The sequence below is a fragment of the Megalops cyprinoides genome, chromosome 5, assembly GCF_013368585.1.
Source record: "Megalops cyprinoides isolate fMegCyp1 chromosome 5, fMegCyp1.pri, whole genome shotgun sequence".
NCBI classification, from domain to species: Eukaryota; Metazoa; Chordata; class Actinopteri; order Elopiformes; family Megalopidae; genus Megalops; species Megalops cyprinoides.
Window position 1 is genome coordinate 20,221,559 of NC_050587.1, and position 20,352 is coordinate 20,241,910.

General features: G+C 44.4%; 1 protein-coding gene across 2 annotated transcripts in view; it reads left to right on the forward strand.

The window, feature by feature from the left end:
• Positions 1-2,641: 2,641 nt before the first annotated feature.
• ssbp2 (single-stranded DNA binding protein 2) overlaps positions 2,642-20,352 on the forward strand; it is an 87,078-nt gene continuing 69,367 nt past the window's right edge. The window contains exon 1 of one of the 2 annotated variants that reach the window (XM_036528666.1): positions 2,642-2,745. In XM_036528666.1, coding sequence (XP_036384559.1) covers positions 2,690-2,745 — 56 coding nt within the window. In that variant the 5' untranslated portion in view covers positions 2,642-2,689. The remainder of the gene's footprint in view (positions 2,746-20,352) is intronic. The other variant, XM_036528667.1, reaches the window with a different exon arrangement.

Genomic DNA, 20,352 nt, shown 5'->3' on the forward strand with positions numbered 1-20,352 from the left:
TCACTGTTCAGTCTGCTGTACAGTCATGTAATTAGATCATTTTATCTGATATTAAACCCTCCATGTTTGAACAGGTCCTCTGGCTGTCAAAGAAAACTGGTGCTAAATGGGGTGCAGTAATATTTCAAATTGTTCTCCAAACTGAAACAATTAATCAACAGTAAAGTCCATTTCCTATCCAGATTATGCTACAACGTAAAATCTGATTTTGACATTAATTCAAAGTGTTTGGTTCAACATACCAATTGTTCAATTGAGTTTTTGAGGGGCTCATATTAAGCAGTATAGTACAGCTCTAATACACTGAAGGTTCAGTTTGATGCCATTTTCAAATTCCACCCAACATAAACTAGAGGTGGCAGGGTTGCAGGAAAAAAAACACCTGGATAAAACTATTGCTTAAGACAGGAATTCAGATCAATTTACCTTACATACATCCATATACCTGTGTGTATGTGTGTATGTAATGACATGTTATCTTATTCTGTTAGACTTGAATTGAGCTAATACAGATTATTGTCTGGGCAAGGGATATCTACGAAATTAAACTTGCATACCAGGCATATCTCATGTCTGTGTCGTTCAGGCAGTCAGAGATGCGTGGCCTGTAAGCGAAGCTACAGCAATGCATGAACAACAGAAGTGAATGTTACAGCTGCACAGTGAAAGGTTACAAGTAGAGGTTGTGTGACATAACAGTGGGTAGCCAGTACGTGAGAAGTGTGCCTATATATAATGGACCTATAACATATAATGGATATAATGGACTTCATTATGGGGGTTTAGAGAACTTTATAGAGATATTGGGGAAGCTGTGTTTATGTTTTACAGTGGTGGACCCTACATCAGGCAAGGAATCATTCTTTCCCCTTCCAGTCTGCTCAGTCTGATATTATCACAGACCAGCTGGTATGGGTTTGTCAACTAGAACTTCCAAATTCATAACCATGAAGAATTGCTAGAATCTTGTATCCATACATTTGTTTCTTCTTAATGCTTTGTGCCTTAAAACACAGAATCTTAGGTCTCAGCACTTTACTGATATTCCAAAGTACCACCTTGATCTCTTGATCTCTTGATCTCACTGTTAAAATATCACCTTGAATATGGCAGTAACTTCCTTCAGGGAAGCATAAAGAATTTTTTTTACTTTGCTTTTCTGGGCAAGAGGATGCACTTCTGTCTCTTAAAGTCTTCGACTTGATACTGGTGTGAAACCCCACCTCAAAAGATATGCCTATTACTGCAATCATCAGTCACTGTGGTGATGATTGGCCCCTTGGCAACTAATTCCAAAACTGAAAGTCTTGTGCATTGAAACAGAATGTTGTTTCTTTTCCCTTAAAGATAACTTTACTCAGACCAACTCAGAGCAAACCATTTATAGTGCTGAGGGCATTGGCTCTAAGTAGGTCACTTTCAGCTTTGTGTATGTGCAATATTACTGGCTAGTTACTCCCATGTAACTCTGAGGAGGGTGGAATTATGACAGAAAGTTTATGTCCCTGCTGCCTCTGGGCGTATTTCATCCTGAAGAAGGTGAGTTTGCCCAAACGTGGATTGCTGCTATTGCAGAAGGGAAAGATTACAGAGGAGTCACATGCATTTGATACATGAGTTTTTGGCTTTTTAAATGTCCTTTAAGATATCAAATATTTGCTGTATAAGATATCAAATATTATACAGTGCTCCTGGATGCATACTGTCAAAAAGAATATTGCTTCTCTATCCTGTGTCCTGAGAGCACACCCCTAAAACCACTCTTTTTTGATTCACCACCACTCCGCAGCATGCAACACTTTCACTTCAATACGTGTCTGAAAGCTGTTAAGTGGACAAATATCTTCTAATACCCGTACAGGGCCTGGAAGTCTTTAAAGAAAATGTGAAGAAGAACTTAGACCAGGTACCTTTAGCTGTATCTGACAGGGGCCAGGGATATGTGCACACATAAAGAATCAAGACATCCAAATGTCTGTCCAAATATAACGAGCCCCACACTGTCCCTTCAACCTCAATAGGCTACTATGCTTGAAAAAGCCCTTTCAGTAATTCTGCGTCTTTCTTAGCCAAGTACTTATAAACAGTTGCTTAAAAGTTGCATACCATGGATATTACTGTGTGTAGCTGTTGCAGTGTATATTTTACTGTCTATGAGGCTTTTGAAATTCAACATCATAATATTGTACACACAAATCCATTTCGTGTTTGCTAGCTGACCGAGCACTGTCTGTCTGTAGAGGGTGTGATTGTCTATAAAGGGAACAGCCAGTTGTTTAAAATCCTCCTCAGACGGTTTCAAATTCCCCTTCGAGCAAGGGGGGGGGGGCCAGCGAGGGGAGAAAAGAGGGAGGGGGGGGGTGTGTGTGTGTGTGTGTGTTGGGGGAAAGATCGCAGGCGGCGCGCGCTCCCAACAAGCTCAGCTAAAGGCGGGCGGAATGAGAAAGATAGGAGACAGCAGGAGGAGGGGTTGTGCTGCGGGGGGGGGGGGGGGGGGGGAGGGGGTTGTTTGGAAGGGGCGGGGCGGACTACCTGTCTGTCACGGCGGTAACCACTGAGAATGGGCGTTTCCTAACGGCAAGATATCCAATCGGAAGCGACGCTCCTTGTGTCGCCATGGTGACGGGGTTGTGCTCGGGGAGGCTGTGATGGGTTGACAGGTGCGTGACAATCGGAGCTCTCTGCAAGCATGTACGCCAAAGGCAAGAGTAACAACGTACCGTCCGACAGCCAAGCAAGGGAAAAGTAAGTTTTATTTATGGGGGGTAATCGCGATAATGAAGAAAGCGCATGAATAGCGGGGCGGCCACAGCAGTAACTACAGTGCATTGGCGAGGAGCAGATAATGTAGCTAGCTGGGTAGTGATAGCGGCAGAGTGCTGGTTGGCTGAGAAAGTTATTGTCAGTTGTCAGCATTGTGCAAAAGAAAAACGTAGTTAGATAGCTGTAGCAAGCTAGCAGTTCATGTAATGCTAACGTTATTAAATATGACAATACCTACTCCGTAGAAATGTGAGCGAGAAGGCACATCATTGGCATACCAAGTACTAGATGACTATATCTACCTAAGTTACTGAGTAATTAAAGAGTATTACTTGTTCGTTAGCTAGCCTGTTATATTACTTTGAGGTAGCTAGACAGACAAGCTAGCTATCTCAACGGTAGAGTTCTTGTAAGCGCAATTTTAAAAAATGGCTAGCTTCACAACTAGCTTGCTGTTTAGCTTTCTGGTTAACTAACGCTAGCTATCGTTGCACGTTTTTGCTTTAAGAAATGCATGATTAAAAGAAATCGCTGTCTAACAGTAGAAACGACGTGAGTCTAAACTTTTCCCGAGATGAACAATGCTAGGTTCGACGAATCAATCTAGCTTAATTACTGGCTGCTGTGCCAATCCATTATATCAACTCATTTGATAATATCTAGCTAACTGCCTAAGGTGTGACAGTATCAGAGGCTTGTGTTTGCTATCTTGGAAGCTGACTCGTAACTAGCGAGCAGATACAGGGTTTGGAACTGTGACGTTAGCTAGCTAGCGGCTGGACATCTACAGATTGGAGAAGTGTTTGAAAACACATTGATCGCTAGCTAGCTGACGTTACCTTGCTAGACTCGCTGGAAAACAAGGTCTGTGTTGGTGATAAACAGCGATAGTTTCATTGTAAAATTATGTTGTCTACCATGAATAATATGTCATTATTACGGAAACACATTTCAAACGAGTTACTGAACTAGCTAGCTACATTAGCTGTGTGCCTCACTGATATGTGCAATGATATCCGTTTATCTAGCTGTGCTAGCGAAATGTAGCGATTGTTAATAGCTATCTTGGTATCTTGTAGTTGTCTACACAGCCCTCTGGTATCATACGATCGCATACACCCTGGCTTTCTCTTTGCAAGCAAGCTAACTAACGTTAGTTAACTTAAATGTCATAGTGCTGTTCACATTTGTAGACGGGGGGAAAGTTCCCTGTGACTTACATTAGCGTTTTCAAGTTATAAATAGTTTGCATTCGATGCAGTATTTCTTCGCAGTTTAAGAAGTTATGAAACAAAATTGGCCTCCATCGCCTTCCTGTAGGTCGGAGTTCTGTCCCTGTCACACACAAACACACCTTCCTGTAGCACACAGTTTTAGCTTCGTGAATTGTGCAGCAAACACGTCACATGTCGTTGTGGCTGTTAACTACCTGCAGATTCCAGTATTGTTACACATTTGCAAACGATATGGTGGGAAAGTAATCGCAGCTTTTACACACCTACCTACCTGTCTACATCTAGAACCTGTCTATCGTTCGTTGATTACATTACCCTGCCCCACACCTCAACTGATGTTAACAATCTGCTGGTTGGGAAACTGAATGGAATAAGTCTGAAACCGCTTGGCGTGAACATCTGCGTTTAATTCCTTTTTGCCACTGGCTAGCAAAAGATGTAACATGATATCACTATTTGTCCTTCTGGTCATGGGTTTTTTTTTTTTTTTTTTTTGCATGCTGCAAGTTAGATATTAGCTGGCTAAAATCTGAAGACGATTTTCCTGTTTTGCCTGTTCTGACACAAAATAGTTGCTCATGAAATGTTCAACTACACTCATACATCCATAAAATATGTCCATATAAACATGACATACTTATATGGACAAAATGTAATATTAAATGCCTCTGTGCCTACAGAGTAAGTAATTGTGCTGGACAGTCATTGTGTTTGCCCATACAGCTTTTCTGTCTGTAGTTGCGACTGTTGTTGCATGAACAACAGTCCGTTATGATAGTCTGCGAGTACAGTAGTTATGCCTTTGGGGCTATGGGTGATCTCCCCACTTTGGGAAGATGTATAGTGTCGCTCCGGTTTCTAACCAAGTAGTTGAATGTCTGAATCTTAAACTCTTCCTTCCTCTTCCTCTTCCTGTTCCCGTCCAGCGGAGTTAACACAGCTGTGTGATTCTTCTAATTCAGTGCAGGGTTTGCTCTGTTGGGTTTTCACAGGGCAGGGACGGTTGGGAGGCGATGTCTGTGTTGTGATAGACGAAGTGACATCTCATGTCAGAGACTGCGTTCTGCCACCTCCATCGCTTATGTTAGCACCACCTTAAAAAGGCCTGGATGCACACTCAAAAGAATTGAGAGTGGAGAATTATATAGTAAGACCGTGAAATGGAGCAGGATTTGATGATTGTCATGCTCGTGTTGCTTAAAAGATGGGACGTTAGGCTTGTCTGTGAAGTGTATAAAAAAGGGTGGGGGCTAAAAATTGGGGTCGTTGCATCAGTACTTTGCTACGCTCTGTCAGTCATCCGGAGAGATATGTAGCATTTCCGGCCCTACAGCTGTTCTTTCTTCCTCATAAATTCTGAGAAGTTAGGTTTTCTGCAGGTTCAAGTAACATGACTAATTATTGACAGGTGACTAGCATTCATGTCATATAACCCATAGGGTAACCGAAGAAACAGCTGAATTTGTGTTAGTCTGCTGCTGGCAGTTCTGATCATTTAAACGGAGTCTCTTGTCATGTTATTTGAAAGGATAGATCATGTGTGTGCATGTTGCTTCTCAGTTAGACCCATGTGATGACACTGCTAACTTTGAGTTTTAAGCCTCTCGGAGAGCTCTCCTCTGCAGATCAGACAAGACAAATACAACTGCACGTGGACCGCGAGGGAGAAAGCAGGGAGTCGTGAGGGGCGCGCTTCGGTCGGATATCCTGATTAGCGCTTCAGAGACGTCATGTGTGGCCGTTCTTTCTTGAAACCAGCGAGTTAATGCATCCCGGCAGGGCCCCTGTGAAGGCACGGACAGGGCACGGTAAAGACAAAAAAGGGCTGCAGCCTCATTAATTTGCAGCTGACCTTTGGGAAGAATCCCACTGTTACACAGCTTCCCCGTCGCGTCCGCGCGGGGTTCTGCTGTTGTGTTTATCGAGCGCGGCCTCCCGCATGGAGCCGCGCGAGGGGAAGCCTCCTTTGAGCGTGAGGGAGAAACATGCTGACGAAGTGTTTACTTGCCAGCCGAGTTCCTGTGGTTTTGGGGCTCTTATTGCAACCAAACGCGGTCTTCTGCGGAGGTCTCACGATGAAAAAAACCTGCAAGGCGCTCTCTGTTGTACAAGTGTTATTAGTTTAAACGCCATAGATGGGGAAAATATTTGGTACAGGTTTTTGTAAGGTTTCTGTGTGATTTGCATTGTAGATTGGAGGTGTTAATATTTTTAGGAAAAGAAATGATGGAAATTAAGCGGGGGGGGGGTCAGTTAATGATAAAGAATTAGCAAATTGAAGTTGGTGGAAAGTGGTGTGATTGGGAGCTTCTTGTGGAAGCATGTGCATATTTGGCTACCTGTAGTGAATGTTCCAAGCTGCACGAACTCATATCTTATCCGTATGTGCACCTGCTGGTGGGAGAAAACATAGATGGTGTGTTGCCCTTTGTCATATTTTGGTTTAACAACTTTGCCAGTACATCAAGCAGCATGTAGACTTTCAGGGCTGAACCAGTCCAGCAGGGTATTGGGGGCTGGTTAGAGAACACCGGGAGTAAAAGAACACCACTATTTCAATGGGAGGGATTGGGAGCAATAACTCATCCTCAAATATGATGGCTCTGTGTACAAATAGAGGAGAAAATTGAAAACGCACGCCTGATTGAGAGTGAGGTTTTGGTTCCTGAGAGGAAGTCTGTACTGCACTGAACCATGTGTCTGTTTCCAACCAGGGGTGCTGTAATATGGTGACCTCACCTTACAAGGAAGTGATGTGGATGTAATTATTATGATTGACATGGTTTAATTTGTTTTAATCATTTTATTTTGTGCTCTTTTTTACATTCTCACTGTCATATGTGACACGTCGGCCACTTTTTGCGGGTTAATATGCTCTGGTTAGAAGGGCTTTCCGTGGAAAAACTAGGACTACGTAGACAGGAGGAGGTAAGACTCCTTGCAGAGAAGTAGTCTGTAAGGCCAGAGGGCTTTGCTACTGCATATCTAGCTAATGGTTTTGACTGACTGAGCAGTAAACATACACGCATGTGCAAATACACACATGTGCGCACACACACAAACACAGTGATTATCTTGAGATTCATTGCTCCTTGGTTGTGCTCAGTAACTTTCCCAGTTTCCATAGATATCTTCTCATTTTAACAAGTTATGCCTGGCACAGTAAGCATGAGGTTGTAATCCTGGGAGGAATTCTGCCGCTGTTTTCCATGATAACTCCAATGACAACCTTGATCATTCCCCCAAGAAATACAATGACTAGTCTCCCTATCACACTGTAGTTGACCTGTTATAACAATGTCAGTACAAATGCAACAAAAAGAAACAAGAAGCTACATAAGCTTATATAGCTGCTTGTCCATTGTACATTCCATTGATAAACTAAAATAAATAAGTAAATAAATACTTAAATAAAGGGGAGAGGGCAAAGGTCTGGTATTTTGATCCTCTGTGTAGTCTAGGCCTAAGAAGTCCTAAGAAGTGTTAGCAGAGCTGTTGGGTCAGTGGGGTCAGTAGGAAAGTTTGGCATCACGTGGGGGCAGACACATTGCCATAGTGCTGGCACAATCTATTCCCTGTGCGCCTGTCCCCTCCTATAGACGCATCTCATCTCTGCACACTGCTCCCCCGCCAGCTCTGCGCCTCTGTGTCTGCCCTTCGGTTCGGTAAACGGGTGGCCTCAACAGATCGTTGTGTGCTGTTCGATTATAGCATAACAGATCGTGTGGATCTTGGAGGAGCCCAAGATCTGCAATTCTTTCGCGTGCGACAGAGCCACAGAGCAGTCAGCTCTACGCATCTCACCTGCACCGGGGGTGTAGGCCACTGGCAGCCCTGCATCACCCAGTGGCCACCTCAGTGCTACCTCCATCTGTCCGCAGGCCACCAGAGAGCAGGGACCTGCTGGCCGCGGGTCCCTTGCGCCGAACAGGCAGGAGCCCCAGCTGGTTCGGAGTGGAGCGGTGACGTGTGTTGGCCCGGCGACCGCCTGGCACGCCGCCCGCTTGCACAGGAGCGGGCAACACCAGTCCCGCTTGTTCAGCAAGCCAGACGGCACGTGTGCCAGACACGCGTTTTTTTCCCCCCTCTTTGTATTATTAATCTTGTCCCCGTGGCTTCTGCTGCTAAGGAGACAAGGGTACTCAGTAACGCGGCTTTGTTCGTCCCCGTGCCCAGCTGAGATGGGGTGGCACACGTCGGTGACAGCGCTGCCCAAAGGTGCCACAGCCTTGAGATGTTAGGAGAACCTGCCCTGCCACCCTAAAGGAGGAGTCTGAATAGTGTCAGCTGCCACCGCGGCTACAGAAAGCGCTGCGCTTGATCCGGCGGTTTCCGGAGCCGCCCGGGACGGAAGGCGGAGTAGTCGGACGGTGGAGTCTCCAGGCCCGAGGTCGATCCATTTTTATTTGGAAAATGCTATATGATCACTCTTGAGCCCGAGCGTAAAGCTTCGCACAAGAGCAAGACTGCTCCTGCTATGGACTGCCAAAAGGCTGAGCTTGAAAGAGCTGGTACCAGCATTGCTGTACGGGCTGATGAAGCGGCTGCATGGCTTTGTTCTAAGGCTTCTCGTCCTTCTGTTTGCAAAAACATCAAAAAAAATTCTCACTCAACGTGTAGCGTGTCACCCCACCACTCATTTCCATTGATTAAACTCCAAAAATGCATAGCGTTTCCTAATCCAAGCAATAGAGCAGATGCATGTTTGTTCAGGGTTTTTCAAGATCTCTGTGCACAAACACTGAAACACTGTTAACTTATTTAAATAGATGCCAGACAGATCCAAGCACTGGATAGTGAAACAGTAGTTCCAATGAACTGACTGTGTGGTGCATGGGGTGGTATATATGTATATAGCACGTTGGTAATTATGGAATCGAGACATGACTGTGGTTTCCCAGAGCTTCATTAGGGAGCCTCTTGGATCAACTCCCTTTGGCTTGCTTTGATTTGGGGGAAGTTGAGAACCGAATGCACATCACTCGCACTGACAGCTGGCAGCTCTGAGAAAGAGTGGTTCTCAGTCTCCAAAAGTCGCCCAGCATTAGAATTCCTGTGTCACCCCCAAGAAGTGTGTACAGTGCCACCAGAGCGGTATGTCTGATAAGAGCGGAGAGAAAGGCAACACGGCGTTTTAACAAAAGGCCCCTCGCCAGCCGGCCTCTGAGGACGTTCTGTGAGCCGCCGGACGTGACGGTGGCGGGCGAGCGGTATCAGATAACACGAAAGGCAAAAAAAAGGAAGGAGCGCTTAAAGGATTCCGGGAGCCTTTTTATCAGTCCCGTTAAAGACAAGGGGAGAGCGAGAGAGCGTTTCCCGTGTTCAGGGAGGGGGCAGAAATCCCAAGCTGGGGGGGTTGGCTAGAAGAAGGGCTTGGACCCCTCTGGCTTAATTAGCCACATCTTCTCTCCGTGCCTCCAGAGCGCTCTGAGACTTTCAGGCTTAAATTTGCGCCCATGAACGCAGGCCTGCTTCGCGGCTGAGGAGAATCTCGCTTCGCCTCTTCGATCCTGTCCTAGTTAGGCTGCACAACCTAGCCAGAGATTTCCATCGTTTGCACAGAAACGAGCACCTCTCCCCCCTGTCATGGTCACGGTCGCTGGGGGAAAAACAGGGTCAATACTATAGAGTGAATCTGTCATTGTTTACCGCCATACCTTGATCTTCACTGTATTGTGTTTAAGGTGCTATTTATCAATAAATCGGTGTTAATTCAAGCCATGGGCACACTTCATCAGTCAAAGAGCAGGAAAGTAGGTCTGGGGTGCTATCAAAGTAGTTCAATATCACATCCTTTCATTAGGAAATGGCTAGCTTTGATGTTTTGTTCCAGCACGCAGCCAAAAGCCCAACATGGTAAACAATTAACACGAGGGCGCAGTCTCGACGGGTGTCTGCAAAAATAAGCGCCAAGGTTTCAACGAGTATGAGGCGTGTTGACTCGGAATGCTCTCTCCCTTTGAGCGATGACGTCTGGAGGCAGACTCAAGATTCACGGCCAATTGCATTTCAACACAGCAGCACTGTGAAGAAGAGTTAAGTCATTTGCAGCAGGAGGGAGGGTGGCAACGACAAAGTGCTTGACTCCTTGTCAGACGAAATGGGCCTTCCCGCCATCCAGCATACCCAACTCCCCATATCCCTTCTTCTGCATGTGTAAAGGATAGGCAGCTACCTCTAGCCGTTATGGTTGTGGCAGGAAACCCAGTCTAACCACCCCTCATATTAAGCACCCAGTGTTGAATTTGAGAGAGCGTAACTGAAAGCGCTCTAGCGGACATATTTCTAGTAACTTGAGTGCAGGCTAAATTTGAAATGCTATGGTGGAAACCTTCACCGCATGGTGGTTTAGGAAGGCTGGTGAGAAGTGACATCTTTTTCAGCAGGCAAAACAGCTGCAACTGGTCTGGTGCTTTATTAAGACGGGGTTGCCAACTTGCTGAGTTTGTCTCCAGAACTAGACACTTTCACAGCATTCTAAAGGTGATGACACACAGAGGTAATGAGAGCACTAATCAAATCACTAATGTGTTTTTTCATAACACAGAACTCAAAAATAAGGAGACACATAAAATCCACAGAACATGGGATAATCTCCAGTCGTATAATGTGCAACTTCGGTTGACAGAAAGCAACTTTTGGATGGCAGTTAGTCAACATTTTGCTCTTAATTTAATTTACACTGATTTTTTTTTTTTTTTTTTTTTTTTACAAAAGATGTGTGAATGATAATATAGTTAGTCTACCATACAAAAGAACAGCACAAATTGTCTTTGAGACACAGTTATGATATGATTTGATGGCTTCATTTGCAGTAAAGCTTTTTTTCGATTAAAATATTTGTACAGAAATAAATTAGCTGTAAACATAAAATGTCTTCATTCAAAGTTTTGTTTATGAGCATGAGACTAAAAGTATTTTGGCCTATTACCTCAGTCAGTGAAAGGCACTGTTCTGTTCGACAACCTCTTTATATACCTAACTCTGAAACTTCACTACGCATGTACTAATTAATTGGAGAGGGATTGCCAATCAGTGCCTTTGTTTGCACTAAGGTTATTAACAAGTTCCATGGTAGCAAATCCCAAAGGGACTCTAACTTTTCAGTTGAAGAGATTTTTTTAAGGCAGTAGCTTCTGAAATTCTTTTGATCTACACACCTCTGTTTTTTTTTTTTTTTGCTCATAGAATCTTAAAAAAAGCACAATCCATTCCTGTTGAAAATGCAATTAAAGGGGAAAAAAGCACCAGTGGCAGGTTCTGTCACTTTGTCTCCTGTTTGTGTCATCCTGATGTTTGGCTCTTCAGGATTTTGTCGTTTTGATTATTGACCACCCTTGATGATGTCATCTTTCCTTCACCTGTCTTTTCTGGCCTTTGCAACATTTCCATTGTGAAGGGCCACTACTTGTAGTGGTGTATTGAGTCACATTTCATTCATTGATTATGTACATTGCAGCGTTTAGGTATGGGTTCTGTCTTCCTACGCAATGCCCCCCACGTCTCTCTTGGAGGGCCCTGGAGGTAGACCTCTCCTCATTAATATGCGAGGGGTGTCATCCTCGCGCGAATGCAGGGCTAAGCAAGCATGACGGAGAAGGCAAGACGCTATAGGGCTGCGCTGCTCTCCTCTCAGCCCCCCTCCCCCTCTCTCCGTTTGGGAATGTTAATGATAGAGGTCTCCTTTCTAATCTGTGTAAACGTACCTCAAACATTGTTTTGTCCTTTTTGAACAAAGGCTGTATTTTTTTAACCTGAGGTGCCTTGAGGGTAGAGAATTTTTGTCTCTGTTCTCAGCCCAGTCAGTGCTGTTTTTCAGTCAGACAGAGATGACATCATTGCATTCTTGCCATAAATGCATGTGCTCTTACAGTATTAAGTAGGGATGTTGCCAATCTGTTGATTATTGCACATCGGCAGTAAAATCTGACCGTCGACAAACTTTTTTTCCCCCAACCATTGGAAATAAAGGAGGACGGTTTATTGGGCGATGAGCTTTCTCTTTCTCATCTCAAGCTTTTCAGCAGAGGAGATGGCTAGATTGCTTAGGGGTACTGCATGTTTACATGCAACTGCATGTGATTGCAAAGAAATGAGTGCTTTGGCATTCAGTTTAGCTCTGCGTGATAATATTAGGCTTATTCATTTAATTATGTCAATATATTATGGCAGATTGTTTCACATAATTTATAGTCAGTCTAAACCAGTCAATACATCCCCTTGAGAGAAGAACATTGCAGTGTGATTTCACAGTACAGAAATATGTTGCAGTGTGGTCCACCTGAAATAGTACAGCACTTATTTTTCTTTTTGCTTAGGCTAGTTGGCAGCAGTAGTGTTAGATTGAATGGCTAACACTGGACACACTAGTTTGCTTAATAATCTCTCACTGGCTGTCACACTGAGCTAGCTAAAAGGCTAGCTCTGTCAGCTAAAATACGAGCAAGTTAATGTTGACTCCCTAGTTAGAATGTAGTTTAGTTGAGTTTCCTATCAAGAAATGTCATTATCCTGTTCACTGAACATTGGATTCTGCAGCATCCAAATCATTTTCAGCAAGTCGCTGTGAGCACAAATAATGTACAGCTAATGTTAAAAGCCGGCTAAATTTGCTGCCAAGATAACTAGCAAATGTTAACATTGAAACGTTATGAAACTTAACTAATGTGGTTCAATGGCAAAATGTGCATTATGGTAACTGTGAAGACTGTTTCATGTAGAAAAGCTTAGGCTTTTAAATAGTCACATTGATTATTTTGTGGAAACACCATATTTTTTTAATACATGCAGTGGTGTTATGACGGAATGTACTTGCAACAATAAACACCTTATTTCATTAAATAAATGCAAGTTCTTATTCATTAGTCGTTTGAAACCATTTAGGCTTATTCTGACAGGGCTTGCTGTGACAAAGCATGATGACAGAGCATCTGTTAATGTGTGATGTGTGCAAAGAAGCATAAAATGATAGTTTGGGGGAAATAATATATCAGGCACATTTGCATTTGGTTATGTTTTTATCTTGCAGTTTGCTTTGATTCAAGTAATTGATCCATTTTTCTCAGCAATATCCTATCAGAAAAGAATGTCAATATTATTTGAGATATTTCATCCTCCATTAACAAGTGACCAATAATTACCTTTCTCAGCCATCAGCTAATTGACAGTCAGAAGTCATTTACATTGCTTGTATTAAGTAAGTAAGTGATCCTCATAATGATTTTAGATGTTTTGGTTTCAAATTTATACTTTGTTCAGTAGGGTACAGCGCACGTGTACCCTATTGAACTTTGTGCACGGGCATATATTATGTTTCACACATGTCATGGGCGGTAGTGTAGCATAGTGGTAAGGAGCAGGGCTTGTAACCAAAAGGTTACTCGTTTGATTCCCCGCTAGGGCACTGCTGGTGTACCTTGGGCAAGGTGCTTAACCCCACATAGCCTGCTGTACAATTGGATAACATAAAAATTGTAACATATGTAAATTGCTCTGGATAAGAGCGTCAGCTAAATGACAATAATGTAATGTCATTAGAGCTGATTGTATGGAACAAACACAGCTTCATGAGAAACACACCAGAAAACACCATGAAGGTGTTTATACTTTCCATTAAGATTTTAATTTCCCTTGAAAATCTTGTATTCTTTTATTTTACACATGGAAGAGAAAGTGTGTTTCATGTGAACGAGGGTATCCAAGGTTGGACACCTATCTCCAGTAGAGATTACAGTGCTGGGCATGAAGGGACCGAACCATCTGTCTGCATATCTTATCCACAGAATGTGCATCTCTCTGCCATCTGGCAGCTTCTGATGTCTGACAGACAGGTGTCAGACTCACGTCTGATCTAATGCAGCATTTATCTGAACCCCTCTGAACTGGGTTGGAATTAGCAGAGTCAAGTCAAGGGGTCACAAATAGAATTGTAACAAAATGTCACAGGTATAAATTAATCCCACCAGCCTCTGACAGGTAGCGCCACGAGATGGGCCCTCGACTCCAAGGAGTGTGGTGTTTCATTTGGCTAATTTAATTTTCCAGAGATCCCTGTGTCTGTCATCAAGGTGGTCCATTGATTGAGTGGGCATTTCTGTTCTGTCACCACGGGTTATTACAGCGCAAATAGGATCAGAGTAGGATTTTGCAGGGTGTGTTGTGATTGGTTAAAAAAAAAAAGTACCAGCCAATTTCAAAATGGTACCAGCAGGCTGAGGTCATTAAAGGTCGCATGATACTGATCAGTGGAGTCAGAGGTGGTAAAGGAGGTGCCCCCTTCCTCAACATCTGGTTGCTTTATCATCTGTCCTACAGCTGGTTCATTCCCAACCCTTCTTGTTTACCCTGGTCGTTACTTAATTGTCAGTTAACCTTTCTGGTTAAATAAAATTTTAAAAATGGCTTTGTCTTGTAAGGGGATAAAATAGAATGCATTTAGAGAATACCACATACAGTACGTGCTGAACCATCGCTAAAATGGGTGCATTAAGCAATGGGAGAACATATTCATTTCCACCGTAGGATTTTTTTGTGTGGTTGTATGCCTTTCCCACCCCTGTAGTGTGTTCAAACTTCTGCGCACTGTGAACACAAAGCTTGTCTCCCAACAATGACATTAGATCATTCAACTCAATAAGAATGTGGAGGGAGATGATAGCCTATATTTTACCGTGACACTTGAACAGTAGTGAAAGGCTTTGGGAAGAACATAATGTACAGTACAGTGGCTCCTCACCGTCGTACATCTTTATGAGCTGTCCTCTGTTCTACTCAATCAGAGATTGGTGTTGGAACCTCTGGCAATAACACCAGGAAGTATTTATAAGGGTCTGCTAGGAAGTAGGGTAGGAAGTATAGTTATTAATTGATGGAATAGATTAGCAGAACTTGTAATGGAAGCAGAGGCCCTTGGGCTTTTCAAGACCAGCCTTGACACCATGCCAGCTAGATACTAGATACGCTGTAGGCACACTGGGAAGCTTCATTGGGCTGAATGGTCTGTTCTTGTCATTAAACTGTGTTGTGTTGTGACTCCTATGGATCCCAGCACTTGCTTTGGTAGACATTGAAGCACTCTCTTAAAGTACCCGTTTTGATTTCAAAAATGTTTATTTGACCTGTGCTGCTCAATTACCCGTGTACTCCTGTCACGGCAAACAGCGCCTCCTTTTTTCTGTAGCTTTGGGTCCCCTTGAAATTTCCCCCCCCCTCCCTTGTTTCTGTGTCTCTTGGTTCCCTTAAAACCGCTCCCCTTTTGGATTTTCTGCAGCTCTGGGTTCCCCTATAATCGCCGCATGGAAGCTAAATTTGTTTCCCCATAAGCGCATATGCAATTATGGCCCATTAAACACGCTGAAGTGGAATTTATTTCCCTCCACTTTGAAGTTTTAATAACACCTTGGTAAATTCTTCTTTTGCTGATTTCTTCTGGGCTCCCCGTGTACTCTTAAATGCACGGTTTGGGACTATGGGAACACCTCACCCCCCCCCCACCGCTCTCTCGCAACGCCCCCGCAGGCTTTCTGAACGAAATTGCGTGGCTCCTAACGAAGCGGTGAGGAATGCGGGGAGCCGTGATGTTTCATCTGCATTCGGCGCAGCAGCGGCGGCGGCTCGCCGAGGAGGCTGGGATGTCCGCGCGTTATTGAAACCTTGTTTGTTCGGTCTCCCGCCGCTTGTTATTTCATCTGTTTACGTGTTTGCGGTTCTGATGAATCCCTTTTCGAGCAACATTAAACCCCAAAGCAAATGCGTTCTATGTGGTGCTTTACCTTACGACTCTGTTTAACGTCTCTACCCTTACCTTTAGTGGCCACGAAAATTATGAACAAATAGTTTTTTGTTGGGGGGTGGGGGGGGGGGGGGTGGAGGGCGTTAGGGGATGAGGGTTGTAGGAGCTGTTCCTTTCATTTCTCACCCAGTTGTCACTCACCCTGATGTTGGAGTGTTTGCATCTCCCTCACATCTTCTGTCTCCAATTAATTGGAAACACTTTTAATCACATTGTATTTGTTCAGGCATATGTTTACAGTGGAAATTTCCACAAAGTATTGAACATAGGGAAGTGAATGGGATACTTTGCTTCAGACCTCTTGCAGCATGCCAGTATGAATCCTCACAGCATGTTCAGGCAGATGTCCTGGACCAGTTAAACTGTTTATATTTTCATGGGTATGTTCTTATTTGGTAAAATTTCTCATGGAACAGACCGTGATCCTTGCAACTTTGCATCTCTCTCTACAGTCCCCAGCATGCACTGTAAGTTACTGCGGTTACTGGCATCCCCTCTGTTTGTGGTAAAAGGAAATGCAATCTAGGACTTCAGCTACCATGGAGTCGCTTGCAGAACTGCAAAAGTAATTCAGAGTAGCTTGTTGTATTGTTTAGTAAAGAATTTCATGCTTAATTTAGCTACACTTTAGCTATATTTATAATATTGATGTTGAATTCTACTTGAAGGCTTAAGCTGTGCATATAAATACCGTCAACACCTGGGTAAATGGGCCTAATACTGTTCACCCTTTTATTCAGAGTATTTACTTAATTATTTAATTATATTATTAAATTATAGCTGCCAAACAGTGAAATCACTGTGTAGGTCTGAGTTGTGCTGCACGCTTACTGTGCCGGCCATACTGCACGCGTAAACAGATCATCAAAGCAGTCCTGTTCCGTGAACTGTGACATTAGAGCGAACCCCCAAAAGGAGCTTATTACCAACAAAGCGCCAAAACGAGGCGATCCTCGGGGGCTCGTCGCTCTCTGAAGCGCAAGCGTTTTCTGACGCAGCCGAGGGGCCTTTTTTTTCCCCTCCCCCCTGCTGCGACGGTAAGCCGGCAGGGGCCCGGGTCCTGTTAATGCATCCGCAGCGCTTCGCCACGGAGGCCTCAGAGCCCCCCCAAGTCTCGCTCCTCCCGCTATGTTTGATAAGCCGGTGGCATTTCCTGTTATCCCGGCGAGAAACGCCGCTTTGGCTTTCACAAGCGCGGGCTGTTACGGTGGCGGAACGTCAAACTTTCATCGGGACGCCTTTCTCGGGTACTGCAGTGGAGTACAAGGGGTGGGTGGGGATGCTTTCTCTCAGGCTACATTCCCGTTGTAGTGGGTTGTTTTGTTTTCCTTCTGGGAATATGAGACACTGGTTTCCTGCTTATGGACCAGCTCAGGCAAAGAAAGTAATAGGAAGACGCTTTTGTTTTTTTTTTGTTTTTTTAAATCGGGCCTACATTGAGAACACACCCGTCAAGTTGCCATCAACACTTAGTCATGCTGGATATTGCACACTGGGTCTATATTCACATCCTCACATCCCTTTCCTTTTGGTTGTTTACTGGAGAAGAGGTGCTGGTAATAGTACTGCATATACATACATGTGTGTTTTTCAGTGAACTAGTAATATAAATACAAAGTTATGAAGTTGACTAAGACTGTGATTCCAGCAGGTTGACATTTTACTTTATACTATATTTACCAAGGCTTTCAGAGGCAAGATATTTCAGGCAGGGATAATCAGAGAGCTGGAAAGAGAGGGAGAAAGAGAATAGCCCCACATAATTGTATTTTATGTCCACCCTTTGACATCATCACTGTCAGCTTCTGAATTCACATCAAGCTGCCGTTGACCTGGCAACGCTGAGGGAAGAGGGCTGCAGAGTAGAAGTCTCAACCTCTCTGCACTTCCTGTGTCTCGGGAATGCACCCCAGTGCGACAAGATCTGAGTGGCATTAGAGGGTGGACTTTGGCCAGGGTTGGACCGACCCAAGTGACAGAGGCAGTGAATGCGAATTAATCAAAGGCAAACATCAGGGCCACAGAGGCGCGCCAAAGAATACTCCGCTCGGCCCAGCTGTGCCACTTAGCAGGACAGCAGGGCTCGGGACATGAAGCTTATTTACTGGTGCCTTGTTTCGCATGTTAACATTTCTCTGATGTAGGGAGCCGATCGGGGGTCAGTCAGAGGCCACTTGTTATGAATTTGTTGCCCATACCTTAAAAAAAGTACATGGAAAGCTCTGCTCCCAGAGCTGTATTTAGAACAGGCTTCAGTGCCAAGTCTTTACTTAAGGTTCAAACAAGTTTGCAGTACACGAGAGGGCTTGACCCTGGAGGTAATGTACACAGATGAAACCACCAGGCCCACAGGATGCGTTCTGCAGAATTAAGCGGAACCTGTCTCTTTGTGGTCATGTTCCTTTGAGGTCTCACTTCAGGTTACAGCGGCAGTGGTAGCGCGGAGGTGAACAGCAATATGCATTCTTTTAAAAGTGGGTGTCATTATTTATTTATTGTTTTGGTACGTTTCATTTACAAGCGTTGATGTGTTTGAAAGTGATATGACGCTTTGAAAAAAGAAAATTGAGAGACCTACTGATAACATTTGCATGCTGTTTTCCTGAAACTGCACTGTATTTCAGTCCGTTTTGTTGATAAAACCAAAATTGCTACCTAGAATGTCTGATTCCAAAGAAGAATTACAGCGACTGCTGGAATGAGATTTTGGCTAATTGTTTTTGTGAGTATATTTCTGACTTTGTGCTGACATGTTTTACCGGCATTAGCAGGTCGCTTGCAGTAAATGGCCTGATCAGTAATGCATCAGCACATGAGGTTGCAGCCAAGTCTGGGCTTAAGGGCATATGGGGACATACAGTAGCCTACACTTTTAATGGGAGGAATGGATGGAGATCCCAGGCGTGCAGGCAGTGGTTTTGACTGTAGGGTAGGACTGTGTTTTCCTTTTAGAATATCTAATGGCCTCTCTAAGTGCATTTTTTTGAAAACCAATGTGATAACTAAATAAATAAAACAGAAAGTAGTACTCTGTGGATAGTGTTTTTTCACATATTGAAATGAAAACTGCTCTGTACATATACAGTTTTAGCATGCAGTTCTTAAGCATTTTGTTGTTTTTGTGTTTTCTTTTGAGGGGGTGGTGCTTTAGAACATGCCTGAGATTCTTCTAAATTACAGTAAGACTCAGGAAAGTTACGGTTGGTTGGAAAAAGCATTTGTTATTCAGCTATGCGAAGACCTTTTGCTTGGCATTTGTTTGGTACTTTCAGTTCAGAACAACTCCCTTGCATTCATTTTCAGTGTTAAATATGTTGTGACTAAAAAAAAATTAAACTGTAGTTATATAAAGGCCTTTGTGCCTAACTAAAATGTGTAATTAAAAGTGGTCCAGATACTAGGCGTTACGTGGGCTTTGGAAGGTGTGGAATGTTTTTAAAGAAGGCCTTATATTCTCACCTGACACTCACAGGAATAACGCCTTAGCACTCTGTGATTGGATTCAGTGTCCTTGTGGTGAGAGTGTCAGCCCTGACCCATGAAGGCTGTGGGCTCAACCCCTGTCCAGGTCATACAGATATCCTGAAAATGGCACCCACTGCCTTACTGACTGGCACTGAGCAAGAAGAGAGACACATTAGATGGTTAGGGCCCTTCACTAGGCTGCCGGCCCATCAGAATTTTTCGAACCACAGAAATTCGGGGGAAGCAGTTCTGCGCATAGCTGCAATGCTAAAGTAGGCCTAGCTGTTGATGTGGCGTAGCTACAATCCTTAAAAAGCTGTTGGTGTTGCTGGGATCCTGAATCAGCTCTGGTGTTGCCGGGATCCTGAATCAGCTCTGGTGTTGCCGGGATCCTGAATCAGCTCTGGTGTTGCCGGGATTCTCAATCAGCTCTGGTGTTGCCGGGATCCTGAATCAGCTCTGGTGTTGCCGGGCTCCTGAATCAGCTCTGGTGTTGCCGGGATTCTCAATCAGCTCTGGTGTTGCTGGGATCCTGAATCAGCTCTGGCGTATCTGGGATCCTGAATCAGCTCTAGCGTATCTGGGATCCTGAATCAGCTCTGGCGTATCTGGGATCCTCATCAGCTCCGGGCGTAAACCTCTACCCGGGTGTTTGTTTTGTTTCTGTAATTTTTCACAGCAGCACAGCTGTCAGAATGGTGCATCTCTTCTTTTTTGTTTTCCTTCCCTCGCGCCTGTTATAGCTCCCTCGCCACCCACTCGTCTTGGCGCTGGGTGTCTGCGGGAGATGCGGGGATGGCAGCCTCCCTGCTCCACCCGATCCGTCTGATTAAGACGGTGAGAGCGCAGGGGTCACGACTGGATTTGGAGCTCGGCTCCAGCGTGACCATCCACCAGCACCCACTAACCCTGCAGCACCGAACACCCAGTCTCTAGAGCAGCCAGCTTAAATACAGCCCCCTCCCCCCGCCTCACAAAGCCTCCGCCATCCCGACCGATCCGGGTTCAGTTTGCAGGCCACTGCAACCCGCCGCGGCGTTGATGCCTAAGAAACTCGGTTAATATTTGATTGAGCAGCACAAGCATTGCCAGGCAACG